At 29.9% G+C, this 19,476-nt stretch overlaps 1 protein-coding gene across 1 annotated transcript in view; it reads left to right on the forward strand.

Moving 5' to 3' along the window:
* The window catches only part of KIFAP3 (kinesin associated protein 3), a 126,022-nt gene that overhangs the window by 22,143 nt on the left and 84,403 nt on the right, over window positions 1-19,476 (forward strand). The window contains exons 4-9 of the mRNA XM_079108090.1: window positions 1,761-1,816; window positions 2,381-2,522; window positions 6,530-6,629; window positions 8,267-8,390; window positions 10,088-10,187; window positions 16,247-16,425. Coding sequence (XP_078964216.1) covers window positions 1,761-1,816; window positions 2,381-2,522; window positions 6,530-6,629; window positions 8,267-8,390; window positions 10,088-10,187; window positions 16,247-16,425 — 701 coding nt within the window. The remainder of the gene's footprint in view (window positions 1-1,760; window positions 1,817-2,380; window positions 2,523-6,529; window positions 6,630-8,266; window positions 8,391-10,087; window positions 10,188-16,246; window positions 16,426-19,476) is intronic.

The following is a 19,476-nucleotide window of genomic DNA, read 5'->3' on the forward strand; positions in this document are numbered from 1 at the left end:
AGTGAAAAGTATCTCAGATTATTGGATACTTAGTTACTGTGTTTCACAGTATTTACTAAATTACATATCTTTCAATGTTGGTGAGTTCTAAAGTATAGTGCTCTTAAAATAACATGTCAGTGTTTAAATTTTGATTGTATTATATAGAAAAATAAATAAAATTTTTGACTTTTTTCAAATTAGTCTTTTTTCTCTACCCAGAAAACAAAATGCCTTGTACCTAATGTATACTTTAATTATTTAGCCCTAAATACACCATCTAACACATATAAAATGCTCGTAATATATTTGTCAAATGAATTGAATAGCTATACATTTATTTAAAAGCAAAAATAGGCATTTTGAACTTGATTGCTTCTAATCACATAGTAAGTATATTGGTGTATATACTTTTTAAATTAATAAGTGTTATATGAATAGAAAATATCAATACAAATTTTATTAAACAAATATCTAAAAAGTACTCTTGTTAAGATTTCTGTAAATGATGAGAAATAGCATCTTCAATTAAATTCAAAGTAAGCAAAGCAAACCTGGTAGTGTTTTCAGATCTGTGTGTACTTATTGTGGGTTGTACAATATTAGTTAAAATTGATCTTTTCTAGTGGAAAAGTCATATAATTCCAAAGGAATTTATACTAAAACATCTTTAAATTAGTGAAAGCCATATCAGTGAGTTTTCAGGCCAAATCATCTTTTTCCCTTCTCTCCCCAAAATTAAAGGACTATGAAAATTTTCTTATTTATCATACATGAACAAAATAATTAAACTCATTATTTTCACTATCTAGATATTAATAGTTGAAGAGATATGCAAAATGCTTTACTATATTAAATGTACACTTATTTTTAAAATTATTATTTTTCTTGGTATTAAGTATTCCGAAGCCTTTTCCTAAAAGTGACTTAAACAAAGTAATAATAATTGATTATGTGATTTGTCATCTTAAATGATTTTTTTTCTTTACTAGTTGAAACCACTATCCATTTGAGCCAAAATTTAGCTGTTGAGATTATATCACTCTGGAATGCCTCCTATCCTCTGAAAATAAGAGCTAATTCTATTATATGTATATTTAGTTATTAATTATAGAATCAGATTTTCATATTTTTCTAACTTAATTCATTGTAATACGCATTACTTAGATTTTGTACCAGATCACAAAAGTATTTTAGATCAGTCTTTTTTTCTTCTTTAGATTTTTTTAGAATTTTTTTTAAGATATTTTTAGTTTTTTGATTAATTTATCTTTAGGTGGCTCTTTGGGAAAAACTATAGAATATTTTAACTTGAAAGTTGATCTGTCATTTCTTATTCTTCACCTTTGTTAGTTTTTATTTTAGTTTTAACATTACTCAGTTTTATTATTTTATCCATTATCTTTTTCTTTACCTTATTGATTTAACTGTTTCCACCTTAAAATTGAATAAGGAAGGGAAAAAGAGAATAGAAAATTAGAACTATTGTGCTTTTTGTTAGCAAGTCTGGCAGTACACATACCCAAAAAGTTAACCAAAAAGGAAGTTAAAATAGTTGCACAACATAACTTGGGGATTATAGATTTTGTTTATACTCTCCTTGATATTATGATTAGAACAGATGGATGGATTTTAGATGAGTATTTTTATACATTGAAAAGAGATAGATTTCATCAGTTAATATCCCCAGTTTAACTAGAATTAAACTCAGCTGTTGAAAATAAAATTACCCAGAAACCCTAAAAACCTAATTCTCCTCATTAAAAAAAATCTTTTTGCAGAAAAAAAAGAAAAATCAAGCAAGCCCAAAGATCCACCTCCTTTTGAAGGAATGGAGGTAAGAGTGTATGAATTTTGATCTAATAAAGGACTTTTTGTAAGGTATTGCCTTTTACCATAAATAATGCATACAGTCACATTAGTCAGATGTGGAATTTTTAAAAATGATTGAACCTAATTAGAGGTACCTGGGAAAGGTAGAAAATCAGTATTTAATTGATATTTGATCAGTATTTAATTGAAAAATTATTGGTTGTGTGTTTTAGGCATTATTTTGCTAAAATAAATTATAAAAATGTTTAGAATTTTCTTATTGCAATATTTTGAAATATTTATTCTCTTACAATAGATACAAATTACTTTGTACTACATTTAAAATACTTCATTGACAAATTTCAGAGTTTATATACATCACATTTTGTTATTGTTACACTTCGGTATCAGAGTCCTAGAACCAAAGGCTTAAAAATCCCTATCTAAAAAAAAGATGGCTACTATGAGGTCTTTAGAAATTTATTTGTGATTATAAAAGGTAGTATATTGATCCCCAAATATCAGGTTTTTGGCAGTGAATCTGTTGAGCATTAATTTTTGAGCCTTTCTGCCTCTTATTTTGTTTCAGATTGATGAAGTTGCCAACATTAATGACATGGATGAATACATTGAGTTATTATATGAAGATATTCCTGACAAAGTGCGAGGTTCTGCTTTGATACTCCAGCTTGCTCGAAATCCTGATAACTTGGAAGAACTACTATTGAATGGTGATTTATGTCTATAAATATTTTAAAAAATATAAAAATTATTGCAAAACAGTCCTACCTCTAAAGTTTATATTCATATCTTAAGTATTATATAAATGCATATACAGGCATGTGTGCACACACACATGATTTTCATGTCTTGAAGATTTACATTCTGAATTCTAATACTTTTTAATGTATTTAGGAGTATTCTCACAATCTATTACTTGTCTGTTTCTAGTTCTGTTACTTGTCTGTTTCTCAATCTCTTACTTGTCTATTTCTCATGGTGTATCTTTTTTCCATACTTCTACTTGCACACCTTGTGTGCCTTTGATGCTAAAGTGTTTCTATTAGAAAAGCATATGGTTGAATTATAGTTTTTTATTCATTTATATCCATCAAAGTGTTTAATTTATTTAAGATTAATGTAATTCTTCATAAGGTAGGATTTGCATCTAGCATTTTATATTTGTTTTCTATGTGATTCTTTTTTTTTTCCTTCCCTTTGTTGGTCTGTTCCTCCTTTGTTCCCTTCTTTTATTTTAAATATTCTCATTTACATTTTAATCTCCTTGTTCTGTAACTGTGTTTTCCTGAGTTATTTTCTTACTGATTACCCTGAGATTGCAATTAATTTCAATTTCATTCAAATTAATATTGACCTCATTTTAATCAATATATATAAATATTCTCCAATATACCTTTTTCTTCCTTACTCTCTGTACTGTTATAGCCATACAAATTACGTAGCTATATAAGTCCATCAACCCAGTTATATAATTATCACTGTATGCACTTCTTTTTGTGGCTTTAAGTTACTGATTAATGTTCTTTCATTTCAGTTTGAAGGGGTTCCCTTAGTATTTCTTGTAAGGTCTGCTAGTTATAAATTCTCTTTAAGTTTTTGTTGACCTTACAGTGACTTAATTTTCTTAGTTTTTTGAAGGATAATTTTGCTGGATATAGAATTTTCAACGGATTGTTCTTTTACCATTTTGTATTATCCCACTGCCTACTTGTCTCTCTGGTTTCTGATATGAAATCAGCTGTGATCTTTCTGATGATCCCATGTGCATACTAAATTACTTTTCTTTGCTACTTTCAATATTCTCTTTGCCTTCATTCTTACCAGTTTGACTATGATGTGCTTTATTGAGTGTTGTTGTCTTTGCATTTATCTTGCTTGAAGGTTGTTCAGTCTCTAGGAGATTCAAATTAATATTTTCCCACACGAAGGAAGTTTTTGGTCATTGTGTCATTAACTATTCATTCTGCCTGTTTTCTTTTCTACCTCTCGGACTCCCAATATATATGTTATTATGCTTTGAGGTGCTCCCTAGGTCTGAGACTATTTATTTTTTCTTCATTCTTTTCCTCATACTGAATAATCTCAGTTGATCTTTTTTTTACAGATCATTTCTTTTTCTGGTTCATATCTACTGTTGACACCTTCTAATGAATTTTTTGTTTCAATTAGTTTACTCTTTAACCACAGAATTTCTACGTGGCTCTTTTTTTTGTAATTTGTATCTTTGGTGAAACATTATTCTTATACCTTTATACACTTTCATTTATTCTCTAGCCATGGTTTGCTTTGAATATTTGTTTTGAATATAATTATAGTAGCTGACTTAAAGTCTTTGTCTTATAAATTCAACATCTGGACTTCCTCATGTACATTTCTTGTGAATACTTTTATTTCCTGAGTATGGTCCATACTATTCTGTTTCTTTGTATGCCTTCTTGATTTTGAAATAATATCATATGGCAACTTTGGAAATCAAATTCCCACTAACCCTAGGGGTTGTTATTGATACTGTTTGTCTATTTACTGAGTTATGTGAATTGATTCTGTAAAGTCAGTATTGTTTGCTTGTATGTCCACTAAAATCTCTCTCTTTTAGCTTAGTGGCCAGCTAATGTTTGGACGTTTCCTTGAATGTTTGGCAATAAGTCTCTGAGCCTTTGCTAAGGGGTTCTCTGTATTTTGGGGTACATCTTTAATGTGCATCTTTAATGCTCAAGCAGATTGTTTAAAAGATTTTGTCTTCACTTCCTGCTTTTGCACCTTGTCTCAAGTTTAGCCAGAGATGAGAGATTAGGGCCTCCAGGTCTTTCCCTGGCCTTTCCCTGGTCTTTCCCTTCTCCTATGCATTGCCTTCTAGACTCCCAGGGATATACTCTTTTTAAGTCTTGTGAATATCTAATTTCTCTTTTTTCCTTTTTTAAGTTTCTTGGTAAGCCTTTTGTTAATCTTATTTAAAAAAAAAAAAAAGCTGATAAGATTGTTTCAGGCAGTTGTTATGTTACCAACAGTAACTTTTGACAATTATCCTGAGTTTTAAAACACACCCCAAGAATGTGGATTTTTAGCAAGTATTCATATAGGTCAGTTAGTGACAATTCTCTGCAGTGGAGCTTTGGGGAGCCTCAGACTCTTCTTCCCTGTAGCTCTTGCCAGGCTGCTGGTTTTACAGTCATCATAGTTGTGATGCTGTTGGTTTTCAAGGAACCACAGAGCTGGACAGGGATAGAATTAGGGCAAGTTGAATTGCTATGAAACTCATTTTTCTTACCAATAATCAGTTTTCTGAGTTTTGTTAAGTTTTTAGTTAATTCCCATGGTTTTGAAAAAAGTAGATTTTGATAGTTTTTGCCAGTTTTCTTATTAGATCATGGAGGAGTGGATTTTGGGAGGTAGTGTGCCATTCTAGAAGTGCCTTAAATTCATTTTTGTTAAAAATCGGGGGTTAGGGAAGTAATTTTACTTTTTTCCATATTGGAATAGCCACCTACTCCAACCTAGCTAGTGAATGCACTTTCTCAGATATTCAAAATGTTATTTTTATACTCTGCCTACCATTCTTCTGTGGAATGGATGCTTTTTGAAAAGCTTATTCTTGAAAAGTTATCATTTGCCAAGTACTATGCCCATGTATTCATGAATCTATTTTAGTGTTACCCTTTTTTATTCCCTTGGTCTATTTGATGTGTTCCAAACCAGTATAACACTGTTTGTTATTGTTGTTGTTATTGTTTCTTTTGTTTTATATTTTGACTAGAGTTTTAGAATATGTAAGAAAAATGCTCTAATTTGCCTTTTTTTCTTAAAAATTTGCTTTGTCAGTGTTATACCTTTGTCTTATGTATAATTTTGAGATATATTTACATATTCTGTGAAAATCATAATGACATTTTGATTGTAATTGTTTTCAACTTATAGATAAATTTTTGGTTACATTTTGACCTTTTATCAACTTTAAGATTTCTTTTGGCTATTTATTAATATGGAATTTCTATAATTATGGAATTCCTATAATTATGTATTTACTGACATTATTTTTTCTATATTAAAATAGAAGGATGATGTAAAACAACTCTAATTTAAAACCAATGTCATTACTTTATATTTACTTAATATATGGTAATTTTCATTTATCAATTCATTAATTTTTACCTTCCTTTAGGTAAAAATCTAGCAGAGATGCATATTAAAACATATGTGAGCTAATTTTTTAAAGATATTTGTTTATGACTGTTTGCAGGTGATACTGAAACAGACATATTTTTCTGTGCAAAATTTTATTTGATTAATTTACTTCAATGCAGCTAGTGTTAGTCTGCTAAGGTACTTATTATTTTTTCTAGATTTATTCTAATTTTTCCCGTATATATTAAACAAGATGTTAGAAAAAGTCATTACTACAGTAGTAAGATTCCAAGTGGAAATGCAAATCAAGAGATAAATGGCCTTTTTATTTTATTGTCACGCATACTATGTTACTTTAAACCATATTTTACTTTACAGTATAGATTTGAAGCTGCCCATTATGAGTTTTAAATAAAAGTTTATATTATAGTTTTTAAAATAGCTTTCTGTATTGGAAAGAAGTATTCTACTTTTTTGTCCCAGTTTTATCTTAGCTTTGTTATTTATTCATAAGTCGACATTTAAAACCAGTCACCCTTTATACCAGAGGCAAGGGAAATGATTACCTTTGTATGTCTGTCTCCTTTTTCTTTAGAAACTGCCCTTGGTGCATTGGCAAGAGTCCTGAGAGAAGACTGGAAGCAAAGTGTTGAGTTAGCTACAAACATAATTTACATCTTTTTTTGCTTTTCTAGGTAAGTATAAAATAAAAGCACTGGTTTATCTCCATTGCTGTCTGTCTGCATCAGTTTGTAGATTATTGGTTCTCTGGGTCTTTCTTTATGTTTGCCTATCCTCTGCCTTTGAACTTTTATTCCCTGTTTCCCCTTCTCTGTTTTGCTCTCAGTTATCTCTTCATTCAGTCTGTACTCACCCATGCCAGCACACACACCCAGTGGGTTAGGTTAATGGCTTAGAGTTTAATATTGGCTCTATTTGAATCCAAGTCTGCTGTTTTTTAACTGTGTGATTGTGATTACTTTATTTATTTGTGCTTCAGTTTTCTCACGTGTAAAATTTGAATAGTAATAGTGGTAGCCCTTTCAGATAGTTTTTAGTTTTAGATGAGTAAAAATTATAATTCTTAATAAAGTCTGATCCAGAGTAAGTACTCAGTATATGTTATTACATATACACATGTATGTGCAGATACAAGTACATATGTTATGTATCATATTTATTTATACACATTTTTAAATTTCAATTTTATTTATCGATTTTGTACATATTTATGGGATAGAGTATGATAATGAGATATTTGTATACAGTGTATAATGATCAAAACAGGATACTTAGCATTTCTATCTCCTTAAATTTTTATCATTTGTATGTGTTGAGAACTTTTGAACTTTTCCATTCTAGTCCTTTATAAAATAGATAGTAAATTTTTGTCAGCTCTAGTCATCACACTTGTAGAATATTAGAATTTAGAATTCTAATATTTGTATTAATAGTTGTATTTGTATCTAATAGTAATTGTACAAATAGTAATATTTGTATCTAATATTTGTATTAATAGTTGTAGAATATTAGAATTTATTCTCCCATGTAACTGTATTTTGATATCTGTTATCTAACTTCACTCTTACCCCCTTCTTTCAACCTTCCCTAATCTATAGCAACCACTATTATTCTCTCTACTTCTATGAAATCAACTTTTTTCTTCTACATAGGAACAAAGAGTTGCAGTATTTGTCTCTCTGTACCTGTCTTGGACACTTAACATAGTATACTCCAGTTCCATCCATGTTGCCACAAATGACAGGATTTTATTATTTTTATAACTGAATAATGTTCCATTTACACACAAGTATTCTTAAGAAAAATGTTTATTAAGACATCATGAAAAATTTCTAGCAATTCCTAGAAAATTGCTTGCCTCCATTCTAAAGTGCCAGCATTAGGAAATAAATATTTATAGAATAAATTATTTGGATGAATTCACTGTCTAGGAAATATGTAAAACCATATTGCTAATACTTTACTAATTTATTCTGTTACAGTTTATTCATACTATCTAGTATTGTTACATTATTAGTTTTGTTGGAAAGAAGTCTGAAAATTTATTCTGAGAATATATGAGTAGTTAATACTTTGATGCTTAATTATAAAAATTTTATTTAATTCTTGAATTCTTAAAATAATTATATGTGTGGTAAGTTTAGTATATTAAAATATATTTAAAGTAATATTGTAGTTCCAAATCTTCTAGTATATTACAGATATATTCATTTATTGAAATGTGTTTGGGTTGTGTCAGTGTTTGCTGAAACCAAATCTCATGAACCAATAAAATATATTCCTTTAAAAATATACTAAAATTTCTTTAAAGCTTTTCTCAGTTTCATGGACTTATCACTCACTATAAAATTGGAGCTCTGTGTATGAACATCATTGATCATGAATTAAAAAGACATGAGCTTTGGCAAGAAGAACTTTCTAAGAAGAAGAAAGCCGATATCCTTTCAGAATGCCATTTTGATGTGTGCTGCCTATTGATAAGAATGGTTTTGTTCTTTTTTTTTTTTTTTTAATTACCACTTTGCTTGGAAATCATACAAAAGTATGTGGAAGGTTAAAATAAAGATTCAGAATATCAGAATAAATAGTTTGACATAAGCACTTTGTCTCTTCTGGATTAGTTAATGAAGTAGAAGAAGGAAGCCAGTAGAGGTTCAGGATAACTGAATAGGCAAGACTAAGTAGCCCTGTTATGCTGCTAAGATCCATTGATCAACGGAAGCATGGGTCACCTTTGTTGGTCATGTACTTCTGTTTGAATACAGAGGAGACTTTAATGGGAATTGATGTAAATTGTGTAATGAACCTAATTTAAAATTCTGTTTTTCTATTATGTTACATTTTTCTAGTTAAGTGCAAAAATACTAGTTTTTGGTTTCGGTTTTTGTTTTTGTTTTTTGGTACTAGAGATTAAACTCATGTGCCCTTTACCATGGAGCCACATCCCCAGTTCTTTTTACTTTTTATTTTGAGATAAGATCTCACTAAGTTGCTGAGGGTCTTGCTAAGATGTTGAGGTGGTCTTGAACTTGCAGTCGTCCTGCCTCATCCTACCAAGTTGCTTGGATTATAGACTTGTGCTACCATACTTGGTGCAAAAATACTGTTCTTAATAAATACAAATTCGAGAAGACTATAGAATGATAGAACCTGTGAAACAAACCTCAGAAATTATGTTTTAACCTATATTACAATAATGGAATATTTTCTATAGTTACTTTGGAAAATAGTTACATAGTCTTCTTTAACAATGTTATTGCCTATGGTTTTAACCTATTCTGTGGTTTGGAATTCTAATTATTATAATGTTCCTTCACTTAATGAACCAGTTCATCTCCAAATAACTTCCATCCCTTTATTTAACTCTTATCTTCTGAAGTAATATAGAATAAGGATATTGTAAATTTTACAGTTCTCCTCTTATTTAAACATACATGTCATATTTTTCTATAATTTAATTTTATAGATTGAAGATTGGTTTATTCATATCTATACTAACATGACGTTCTACTGATCAGTAAGCCATGCTTATAACATTCATTTTAACCCAGTTTTTATTGATATCTTTTAAAAAATGAAAACATCATTCCTATTTTGCAGAATATCATACATTTCTTCACTCTGTTGTGGAAAAAGTGGGCCTTTTTCTTTGGTATGTTTTTCTCTTGGCATCTCTAATCTGAAGAGGGTACTACAAAGTTTTAGTTTTAATCTGCATTCTTTGAATCCATTTTTGGCATCTATCTGAAGTAGAATCTAGTATTCTTAGTAACCGAATCATTCTCTGCAAGGCAATAATCTTGTCATGAACCCATTTGATAATCAGTTGAAAGTTGCAGAGTTGGCAACCTACCTAAAATATTTACACCCAATGTCTAGGAATTCAGATATTTGGTGAAATTGAAATATTTCATCATTCAAGGAGTCTGAGGAAAACCTTGAATACTTGGCTAAGGTGTCCTGTTAATAATAACACAAATATTGTGCAGAGAACAGTTTAATTAAACTATTGGTTAGAGAAAATAACTGATAAAGTTGCATATAAAATGTTAATAGTGGTATTTGTCATAGTATTTTTCAGTAGGTTTTCTTTGCTTCGATTAATATGTATGATCCTTAACTTAAGTTTTTACTTGATGAAGACCTTGAAAATCAAACCTTGAGAAAGGATTATGAAAAAACCTTTAAAAAATACCAGGGACTTGTGGTAAAACAGGAACAGCTATTACGAGGTAAGAATTTCTGAGCAATGAATAAAGCAAGAGTACTTACTCTAAATACATTTGTTTTGTTTCATTTTTGTCCTGACAATGAGCTAATACCAGAAAAGTGGAAAATTCTATAACTTTTAATATGCTTCAAGTTCTTCTGTCCTTAGTATGAATAATAGTGTTTTAAATTTCACTCTACTATTTTTCCCAATTTAGCCCCTAAATGTATTTTAATTCAGTGTGTGACCTTTTCAATGAGAATCTCTCTCTCCAACTCTAACTTGTTTAATGAATTATTTAGTGAGTCATTTGGTTGCTTTCCTAGAAAAATGATACAAAAAGTTTCAAAATATTTCTTGTTTGATAGCAAATAATCTTTATTTATAAGCTTTATTGAGAGATACAAAATTTAAATAGTGGGGTTTTGCAGTAATAGATGAGATGCAAAATCTTATGATGGTTAGTGAGAATGATATGGATCTTTGATGTGTTACATTCATTTTCTGGTTTGTTCATGGCTATGGATATTTAATTTAGTTTGTTGGTCATTTGATTACCTTTGTACATGCAAATATTTGTGAACTCCCCAATTATTTTGAGTCCCTGTTAATAGCACTTTTAACTGTACTGAATTTTTAAAATAACTGAAGTTGAGTAATTTAGCTCAATCTGTTGAAGAAAATGCCAGATTTTCAAAGTTAATTTTAAACAATCTAGAAAATAATACGTATTACCTGTGTCAATATAAATTCATACTACATCAGATCTAAAAAAAAAAAATCAGTTATTTACATGTCAGAATTCCAAAGCACTAAGTTGATTTTTTTTAACAAGTAAAACTTAAAACTTTGTTCCTAAACAAATATTTTATTTTCGCATATATTTTATGTTCTCTTAAATGGCTTTATCAAATTATAATTGATAGACAATAAAGTATATAATTTTAAAGTATACAATTTGGTAAATTTTAACATATGTAAGTAACAGTAAAACTGTGACCACAAGCAAAGTAAAGAACATGTCTATTACTTCTGAAGTTTCTTCATGGGTATTTGGAATCACTCCCTTTCCTTCTCCTTTCACCCAGATTTTCAGATAATCACTGATTTGCTTTCTGTTACTTTAGTTTAATTTACCTTTTCTAGAGTTTTATATAAGTGGAATCATACAGCATATATTCTTTTCTGTCTCTTCTTTTGATCAGCATAAAGATTTCATCCATGTTGTTGATTTATCAGTATTTTATTCCCTTTTATTTTTGAATTATATTTCTTTGTATTCACTTGTTGATATCACTTGGAATATTTCCAGTTTTTGGCAATTACAGTGCTGGTATGAACATTCATGTACAAATCTTTGTATGGACAACTTCATTGTTTTCTTTTGGTTACATACCTACTGATGATTTGGCTGGATTATGTGAAAGATGTATGTTTAACTTTATAGGAAACTGCCAAATCATTTTCCACCATCGTTTATGAGAGTTCCAGTTGTTTCACATTATCAGTGATTGACATGGTCATTCATATTAACTTTAGCTAATTTTAAATGTTTGGAATGATGCTTTATTGTGTTTTGATTTGAACTTCCTTACGAATTATATTGAACATTTCTTCATAAGTGCTTATCTGCTATCTCCTTGTCTTTGTTGAAGTATCTTTTCATATTTTTGATTATTTTCTTAATTGGATTCTTTATTTATTTATATGTTTTTTGGATACAAACATTTATCAAACAGGTGCTATTCAAAGATTTTCTCTCAGTCTGTGATTTAATTTTTCATTCTCCTAATAATATCTTTGAAGAGCAGAATTTTATTTTTTTTAATTTTTAATTTTTATTTATTTATTTATTTTTTTTGTGGAGCCAGGGGATTGAACCCAGAGCTTTGTTGCCTGTAAGGCAAGCACTCTACCAACTGAGCTATTCCCCCAGCCCCCAAAGAGCAGAATTTTTTTTAAATATTTTTTTAGATGTTGATAGACCTTTATTTTGTTCATTTATTTATATGCGGTGCTGAGAATCGAACCCAGTGCCTCACGCATGCTAGGCAAGCACTGTACCACGGAGCCACAACCCCAGCCCAAAGAGCAGAATTTTAAATTTTTATGAAGTACAACTTATTTAATGTTTTATTGGTCATGATTTTGATATTGTATCTAGGAGATCTTTTTCTAACCAAAAGTTACATTTTTCTCCTGTGTTTTGTTCTAGAAGTTTTATAGTTTCAGAATTTGCAGTTAAGCCTGTAATACATTTTAAGTTAGTTTTTGTATATGGCATGAGGAATGGATTAAATTTCTTTATTTTTGCATATGAATGTCTAGTTACTCACACACTGTTGATTCAAGACTATTCTTTACTGAATTGCTTTCTGTCTTTCCAAGATCATTCTTCTACATATGTGTATGCACCTTTTTGCATTGTATCCTGTTCTGTTCTTTACTTTGTGTAGTTTATTGCCAGCAGCACATAGTAATCTATAAACTGTAATTCCATTTAGTATAGTTTCATTGATTTTTTTTGTTTTTTTATATTCAATTGCTTTTTATTTTGATCTTTTTTCAATTTTTTTATTTGTTCTAATTATGCATGACAATGCATTTTGACACATTGTACACAAATGGAGCACAACTTTTCATTCCTCTGGCTGTACATGGTGCACAGTCACACCTGTAGTGTAATCATGCATGTGTATAGGGTAATAATGTCCATTTCATTCCACCCCGCTTCCTATCACCACACCCACTCCCCTCTCTGCACTCTCTGCACAATCCAAAGGTCCTTCATTCTTTGCTATCTTTATTATTTCCCTTCTTCAGCTTACTTTGGGTTTAATTTGCTCTTGTTGTTTTTTTTTTTTTTTTTAAGATGGAATCTGAGGTCATTCATCTAAGACCTTTCAACTCTAATGCAGATGTTTAGTGTTATAAATTGTCCTTGAAGCACTGCTTTGACAGCATCCCACAGATCTTGATATGTGCTATTTTCCTTTTCATTCAATTCTAAATCCTTTCCAGTTATGATTTTGGTTTCTTCTTTGACTTATAGCTTATTCAAAATGGAGTAATTTTGTTTCCAGATATTTTGTTTCTAGGGAGTTTCCTGATATATTTGTGTTATAGATATTTAATTGAATTCTATTGTTATCAGAGAAAATGCTTTGTGTGACTTGAATTCTTCTAAACTTATCAAGACTCTATGGTCTAGAATATGGTCTTTCTAGCATGGATGGAGCTTTCTATAAATGGTGGTCAGGTAAAATTGGTTGATAGTGATATTCAGGTCTTTACATCTTGTTGATTTTTCCTGTTCCTTCCCTATTAATTATTGGAAAAGTAATACTAAAACATCTGATTGTAGTTGTAGATATGTCTGTTTCTCCTAAGGGTCTATCAGTTTTCATTTCATGTATTTTAAGTCTCTGTTCTTGGGAACATAGAAACATAGGTTTGTAATATACCTCTCATAACCTGTCCTTATTATCTTTATAAATGTTCTTCATTATGAGTGCTAATATTCTTGGATCTAAAATCTACTCTTTCATGTATTAATATAGTCACTCTGGCCTATTTGTGAGTTGTATTGGCATGGTATAGATCCCTTATTTTCATTTTTAGCATGTCTTTAAATGAGGATGTTTCTTATTAACCACATGTGGTCAGGTATCGATCTGTGTGTATGTGTGTGTGTGTGTGTGTGTGTGTGTACACACACATGTACAAGTAAGCATAGGTATGCATACTTCCCTTTCCCATTTTTCCTCCTTGACTGTCTTCTTGTGTATTGAGGGTTTGTAAAATTCCATTTTATCTCCATTGTTGACTTAGCTATAAATCTTATGTAATTGTATTGATTGCTTTAAGATTTGTATTATACATCTTTAATCATAAGTTGTCTATCTTGAAGTATATATCTTTAACTTACATAAGTCTGCTTTCAAGTAATATTATACTATTTTATGTTTAATGTTAGAACAATTCTCCTTTCCTGCCTTTCTGCTATTGTTAACATTTATTATACTTACATTATAAATCCTAGAATGCCTTGTAGGCATTTTTATTTTAAAGATGATCAAATCATAAGAAAATAACCTTATGTATGTGTATAGTTACCATTTCCACTGATCTTTTTCTGTTGTATTGATAATGTATTTCTGTGTGGTAGCATCTTCTTTTTGCCTCTTGGATTGCCTTTAAAAATTCTTGTAGGACAGGTGTACTGGTGATGAGTTACTTTGTCTTTTGTATATTTAAGAAAGCTTTATCCTTTTTTAAAATATTTTTAACTTGGTTTTGAATTCTAGTTTGCAGGTATTGTTTCTCTATACTCCACTGTTGCCTTGCTTGCGTTGTTTTTGATGAGAAGTCTGCTGTCAACCCATCTTTGTAAGATTTCTTTTCCTCTGGCTGCTTTTAAGATTCTCTCTTTATCATTTGTTTCAATCAATTTGTTTAGCATCTTCCTTGGTGTAATCTTCTTCATTTCCTTATTCTTGGGGTTCAGTGAGCTTATTGGAATCCTGGGTTAATGAAAGTTTTCCTCTACTTCTTTAGGGACTTCAATAGTCCACTTGAAGTTGCCATAGTTCTCTCATATTCTGTGTTTTTGCTGTTTTCCTCCCATGTGTTTTTGATAGTTTATGATTATTTCTTCAATTTCACTAATCTTTTCTTCCATCTCTAAATTGCAGGTTAATGGCATCTAGTTTATAATCTCAAGCATTAGTTTCCATTGCTGGAAAGTTTGAATATTTTTTATATCTCCCATGTTTTTACCTAACTTTTAGAAGATCCAGAATACAATTATTTAACATTTAATATTCCCATTTAATAATTCTAATCTCTTTGTCAGTTCTAGGACAGTTTCCATGGCTTTTTAAAAATACATATAGATTTCATTTTCCTGCTTCTTTGGATAAATGATAATCTTTGACTGTTCATGTGAAATCTAATTGTTGGGTGTTATATATTTTTTATTCTTGTAAACATTCTCTAGCTTTGTTTTAGGAAATAAATTAAATTACTTTGTAATCAATTAGTCCTTGTTCTAATAATTGTTAGTCTGGACATAAGGAGCATGCTTTAGTCTAAATTAATTATTCCCCACTATTGAAGTAAGACCCTTCTAATGACTCTATTCATTACCCCATAAATTATGAGATTTTCAGTGTGCTTGGTACAAACAGGCATTATTTCCAGCCTGGTGTAAGTTCCATGTGTTTTTTTCTTCTAATTCTCCCATTTGATTCTGACCCCAGCCTCAGTTAGATTGAAAGTGGTTTATGTGGACACATTAAATAAAATGCTAAAATAATAAGTAACATCAAGACTGTAAGAGAACAAAAGGACAGTTTACCAGGTAATCTACATAATTCTTACAGAACCTTTTAAATCTTAACTCTGAAGCTCCCTGTCAACAAGGCAAAATGAAAAATGTTATGTTACATAATTTTTACTATCAGAAGGAAACAATCACAAGTTTCCTTTTGAGAATCTAAGCATTTTTATTATGGAATCTAAAAGAAATTTTACTTAGAACTAGTAGACATTGACCTCAATTCAATCTAGGATAATAGTCATATTACTAAATTTCATGTACCCTTTCCCTAAGGTGACAAACAAAAAATTAGTTTGAATATGCAAAACAGATTTTCATATCCTTTCATGTGGCTCTACTTATGTTATATATTTTAGATTGCTCTTAGATTCAACAGACCATAGGGGTTGAGGTTTTGATGTCTTCTTTTCTGTGTATCTAAAAATATTTTCCCTGTCTCATTTTATTATCTGCTAATTTAAATACCTTTAATTGCTGTTTTATTACTAGTAAACTCTGAGCTCCAAGAAAGTAGGTGTCAATGTCACTTTGATTACTATATCCTTCTTAGCATCATAATAATAATGTTATCTTTATCTCTATATATATATTATATGAAATTTATGCCTCATTCATAATAATATATTTTTCTAATGAGCCAATTACTAACCAGTTATAATTTTTAAAATAATATATTACCTATTTTTAATTGTTGATTAAATATGCCAAGTATTTAACTCTCATCTGTTTTACTTTTCTAGTTGCTCTTTATTTACTTCTGAATCTTGCTGAGGATACTCGCACAGAATTGAAGATGAGGAATAAGAATATAGTTCACATGTTGGTGAAGGCTCTTGATCGGGACAATTTTGAGCTGCTTATTCTAGTTGTGTCATTCTTAAAGAAACTGAGCATTTTTATGGAGAATAAAAATGATATGGTAACTTACAAAGCCCCTTCTTCAAATAGTCTATGTTAGCCATTTCAAGTTAGGATATTTTGGTTTAAAAATAAACATTTTATACCCTTACTAAAGTTATTCTGAATTTCTGAATAAATATTTTCAATTGCAATAACTCACTGAAATTGCTTTATAATCCAGATAATTAAAGCTTTCTGTTTAAAAATATTTTCTAATGTACAGAATACATATTGCCATATTAAACATAATAAGTAGAAAGTAGTTTAAACTTAAATTTGTACTTCAGGATCATCTGATCTTATTTTCCCCTAAATATTTTGCCTTCTGCATTTCTGATATTAGCATATGGAATTACAGTTTAGCACAGTCTCTTCTTCGTTGCCCACCATTCCAATTGGTAGCTACAACTTGTTGATTTTGCTTCTTAACTATCTCCAGAAACTATACCTTCTTTATAGTTCCCTGTGCTATTGAATTAGTTCTTACCCTCTAAATTCATTCTTCTTCATTTCTTGTGTATTTTTTACATTAGGCTTCTGTTTGCCTTTTTATATTGTGTTGATATAATGGCCTTTAAGAAATACAAGTTGAGCATGTATTATTTCTCATTTTGTAGAATATATATAATGTGTAAATATATAAAGATAGATTTTCTTTTGTGGGGGGGTCGTGATGCTGGGGATTGAATCCACTGTCTCAATGCATGCCTGGCAAGAGGTCTACCTCTGAACTACATCCACAGCCCTGATTATAGAAAAAAATTCTTACCTGCTTTTTTCCCACATTAAAAAGTCATTGTTGACACATATCATATTAAAATAGATTACACATTGACCATACCTTATTTTCAGATTCTTAAGTTGTCTATAATTTTAGGTATTATAAATAACATATTTGTATATACATCTGTTCTCTATATTTCTGATTACTTTCTTAGAGTAGATTCCTAGAAATGGCCTTAACTCCATTGAGGACCATTTTTAGAACTATGTGTCATTATGTGGCTGGTATAAGTCACTTTTCCTTCAAATAGTCTTCTAAATATTTTATATTTCAGCCTATTCTTTTTTCTTCTCTTATAACAAAATGAACTAGGGAATTGCTTTTGTTATAGTAAATGCCATGCCATGCTCATTGAAAGCCTGAAACGGATTTATCAAATTCAATAAGTACCTTGAATTGTGACTCTTGATTATATGAAATTTGATTTTACCTTGATATGTTTAATGTGTTTTTATCATTAATACATAATTCTTATTATGAATTATATACCTTCACATTGTTTTGAGAATGTGTGTATCCAAAGAGAGATTAATCAAAAACATTTTTTTTGTTATCACTGACTTTATATCAAAGAAGAATATGATGACATGATGATAGATATACTTCTGAGTAGTTAGAGTATGGCTAAGCAGTTGCTGTCCCTTGCTATAAGTTGAAGTGTATTCTTCCATTTGTGTCTTTAGATTAATTAAGCATTTAGATTAGTAGTCTCAAAATTCAAATTTATTTACCATTGGCATGTGTCTGCTATGTGTATTAGATTTGTATTTAAGCATTGCATGTATGATTTCATTCTACCAAAAAGATCTCAAGATGATTGTTAAAATTGTTTTCTAGTGGAGTCAGAGGGTTGGATGATATAAATCATCTCATCAAACCTTATTTTTTCTTTTTATTGAAGAGAAAATACTGAAGTCCCAAACAATTAATTATTCATCCGAGTCTTGAGAAGCATTTGATAGCCAGATTTTTATTATAGATGTTATGCATTTCATTTTTATTATGGAAGAAAGGCATCTTACAGAAGCAGGATTTTTAGAACTCAGCAGCACTAAACTGGCATGGGTAGATTTAGTGACTCTAGCCTCTGTTTTTGCAGACAAGTATCAGAAGATCAGAGGCAATAATTAATTTACTTAAGGAAACAAGTCCCTCTATATTCTCTGCTTCATACTCTTTCTTACCTTCTGGGCAAATTTTTTAAAGCTTTTTTTTTTTATGTTGTTTTTAAAGACATCTTTAGCAAGATTAATAATAAAGAGTTTTTAAATGTTGGTTTCCAGAACCACTGAGAAGGGTACACTTAAAGGCTGAAGTCAACTTGCTGATAGATTATTGCTAAACTGTCACTTTGCATGAAACATTTTCTAAAAAAACTAATTAACTATAAATTGTACTTTATAGAAATAGAATTTAAAGGTATTGCATGTTGAGACAATTGCTAAATTTAGCTTTTGAAGTTGAGTTTTTTTTCATCAACCAAAGAAGACATGACCATGTCTTCTTTAACATGTAGGCTACATTAAATATAAGTCAAGAATTTTACCATCTGATTGACCAATAACCCCTGCTTCACATTCTATGGTATGCAGTGGAAATGCAAATTGATAAGAAACTCCTCAGGCTATTGTATTGTGTTTTGTTGTACAGTGTATACATATGCTATTGCTTTTTTAAGAGAAAAATATTATCTAATTAGTAACAGCCTGTGGCAGAATGGGGGTTGGCTGATCTATTTGTGAGGTTATATTATTTATTTAATTAAAGTGTTCTTTTTTCTGCTGATGGGAACTAACACTGACCTTGCTTTTTAGTAATATATTTTAAAGCAAGTTCAGTTAAAACAATCTTTCAACTGGTAGTTTCAATTGAATTATCATATTTCTTATGTAGCATTAATATAATTGTATTTACATAGTGTATTATTAGTGTAATAAAACAGAACGGAAATAAATAATATTAGAATATGGTCTTAAAAGGAACAACAGAGTGTATATATGTTGCTTAGTTCCTGATTTTCTTACTAAAAACTTTTGGGAATTTTTTTCTATATTTTGGGCACAAGTCTTTTGTCAGTTACATGCTTTCTGTGGCATGTCTTTTCATTCTTCTGTGAGTGTTTAATATTGGTGAAATCCAGCATTTTAAAAAACTTTTTAATGGATTATGTTTTGCTCTTTCACTGAAATCTCTTTCCTTTGATTACTGAAACTTTTATTTTTGAAATCAGGCAATGTGAAGCCTCCATTGTTATTCTTATTCAAAATTATTCTGGCTATTCTATAT

This window comes from Sciurus vulgaris (assembly GCF_902686455.1).
Source record: "Sciurus vulgaris genome assembly, chromosome: 12".
NCBI classification, from domain to species: domain Eukaryota; kingdom Metazoa; phylum Chordata; class Mammalia; order Rodentia; family Sciuridae; genus Sciurus; species Sciurus vulgaris.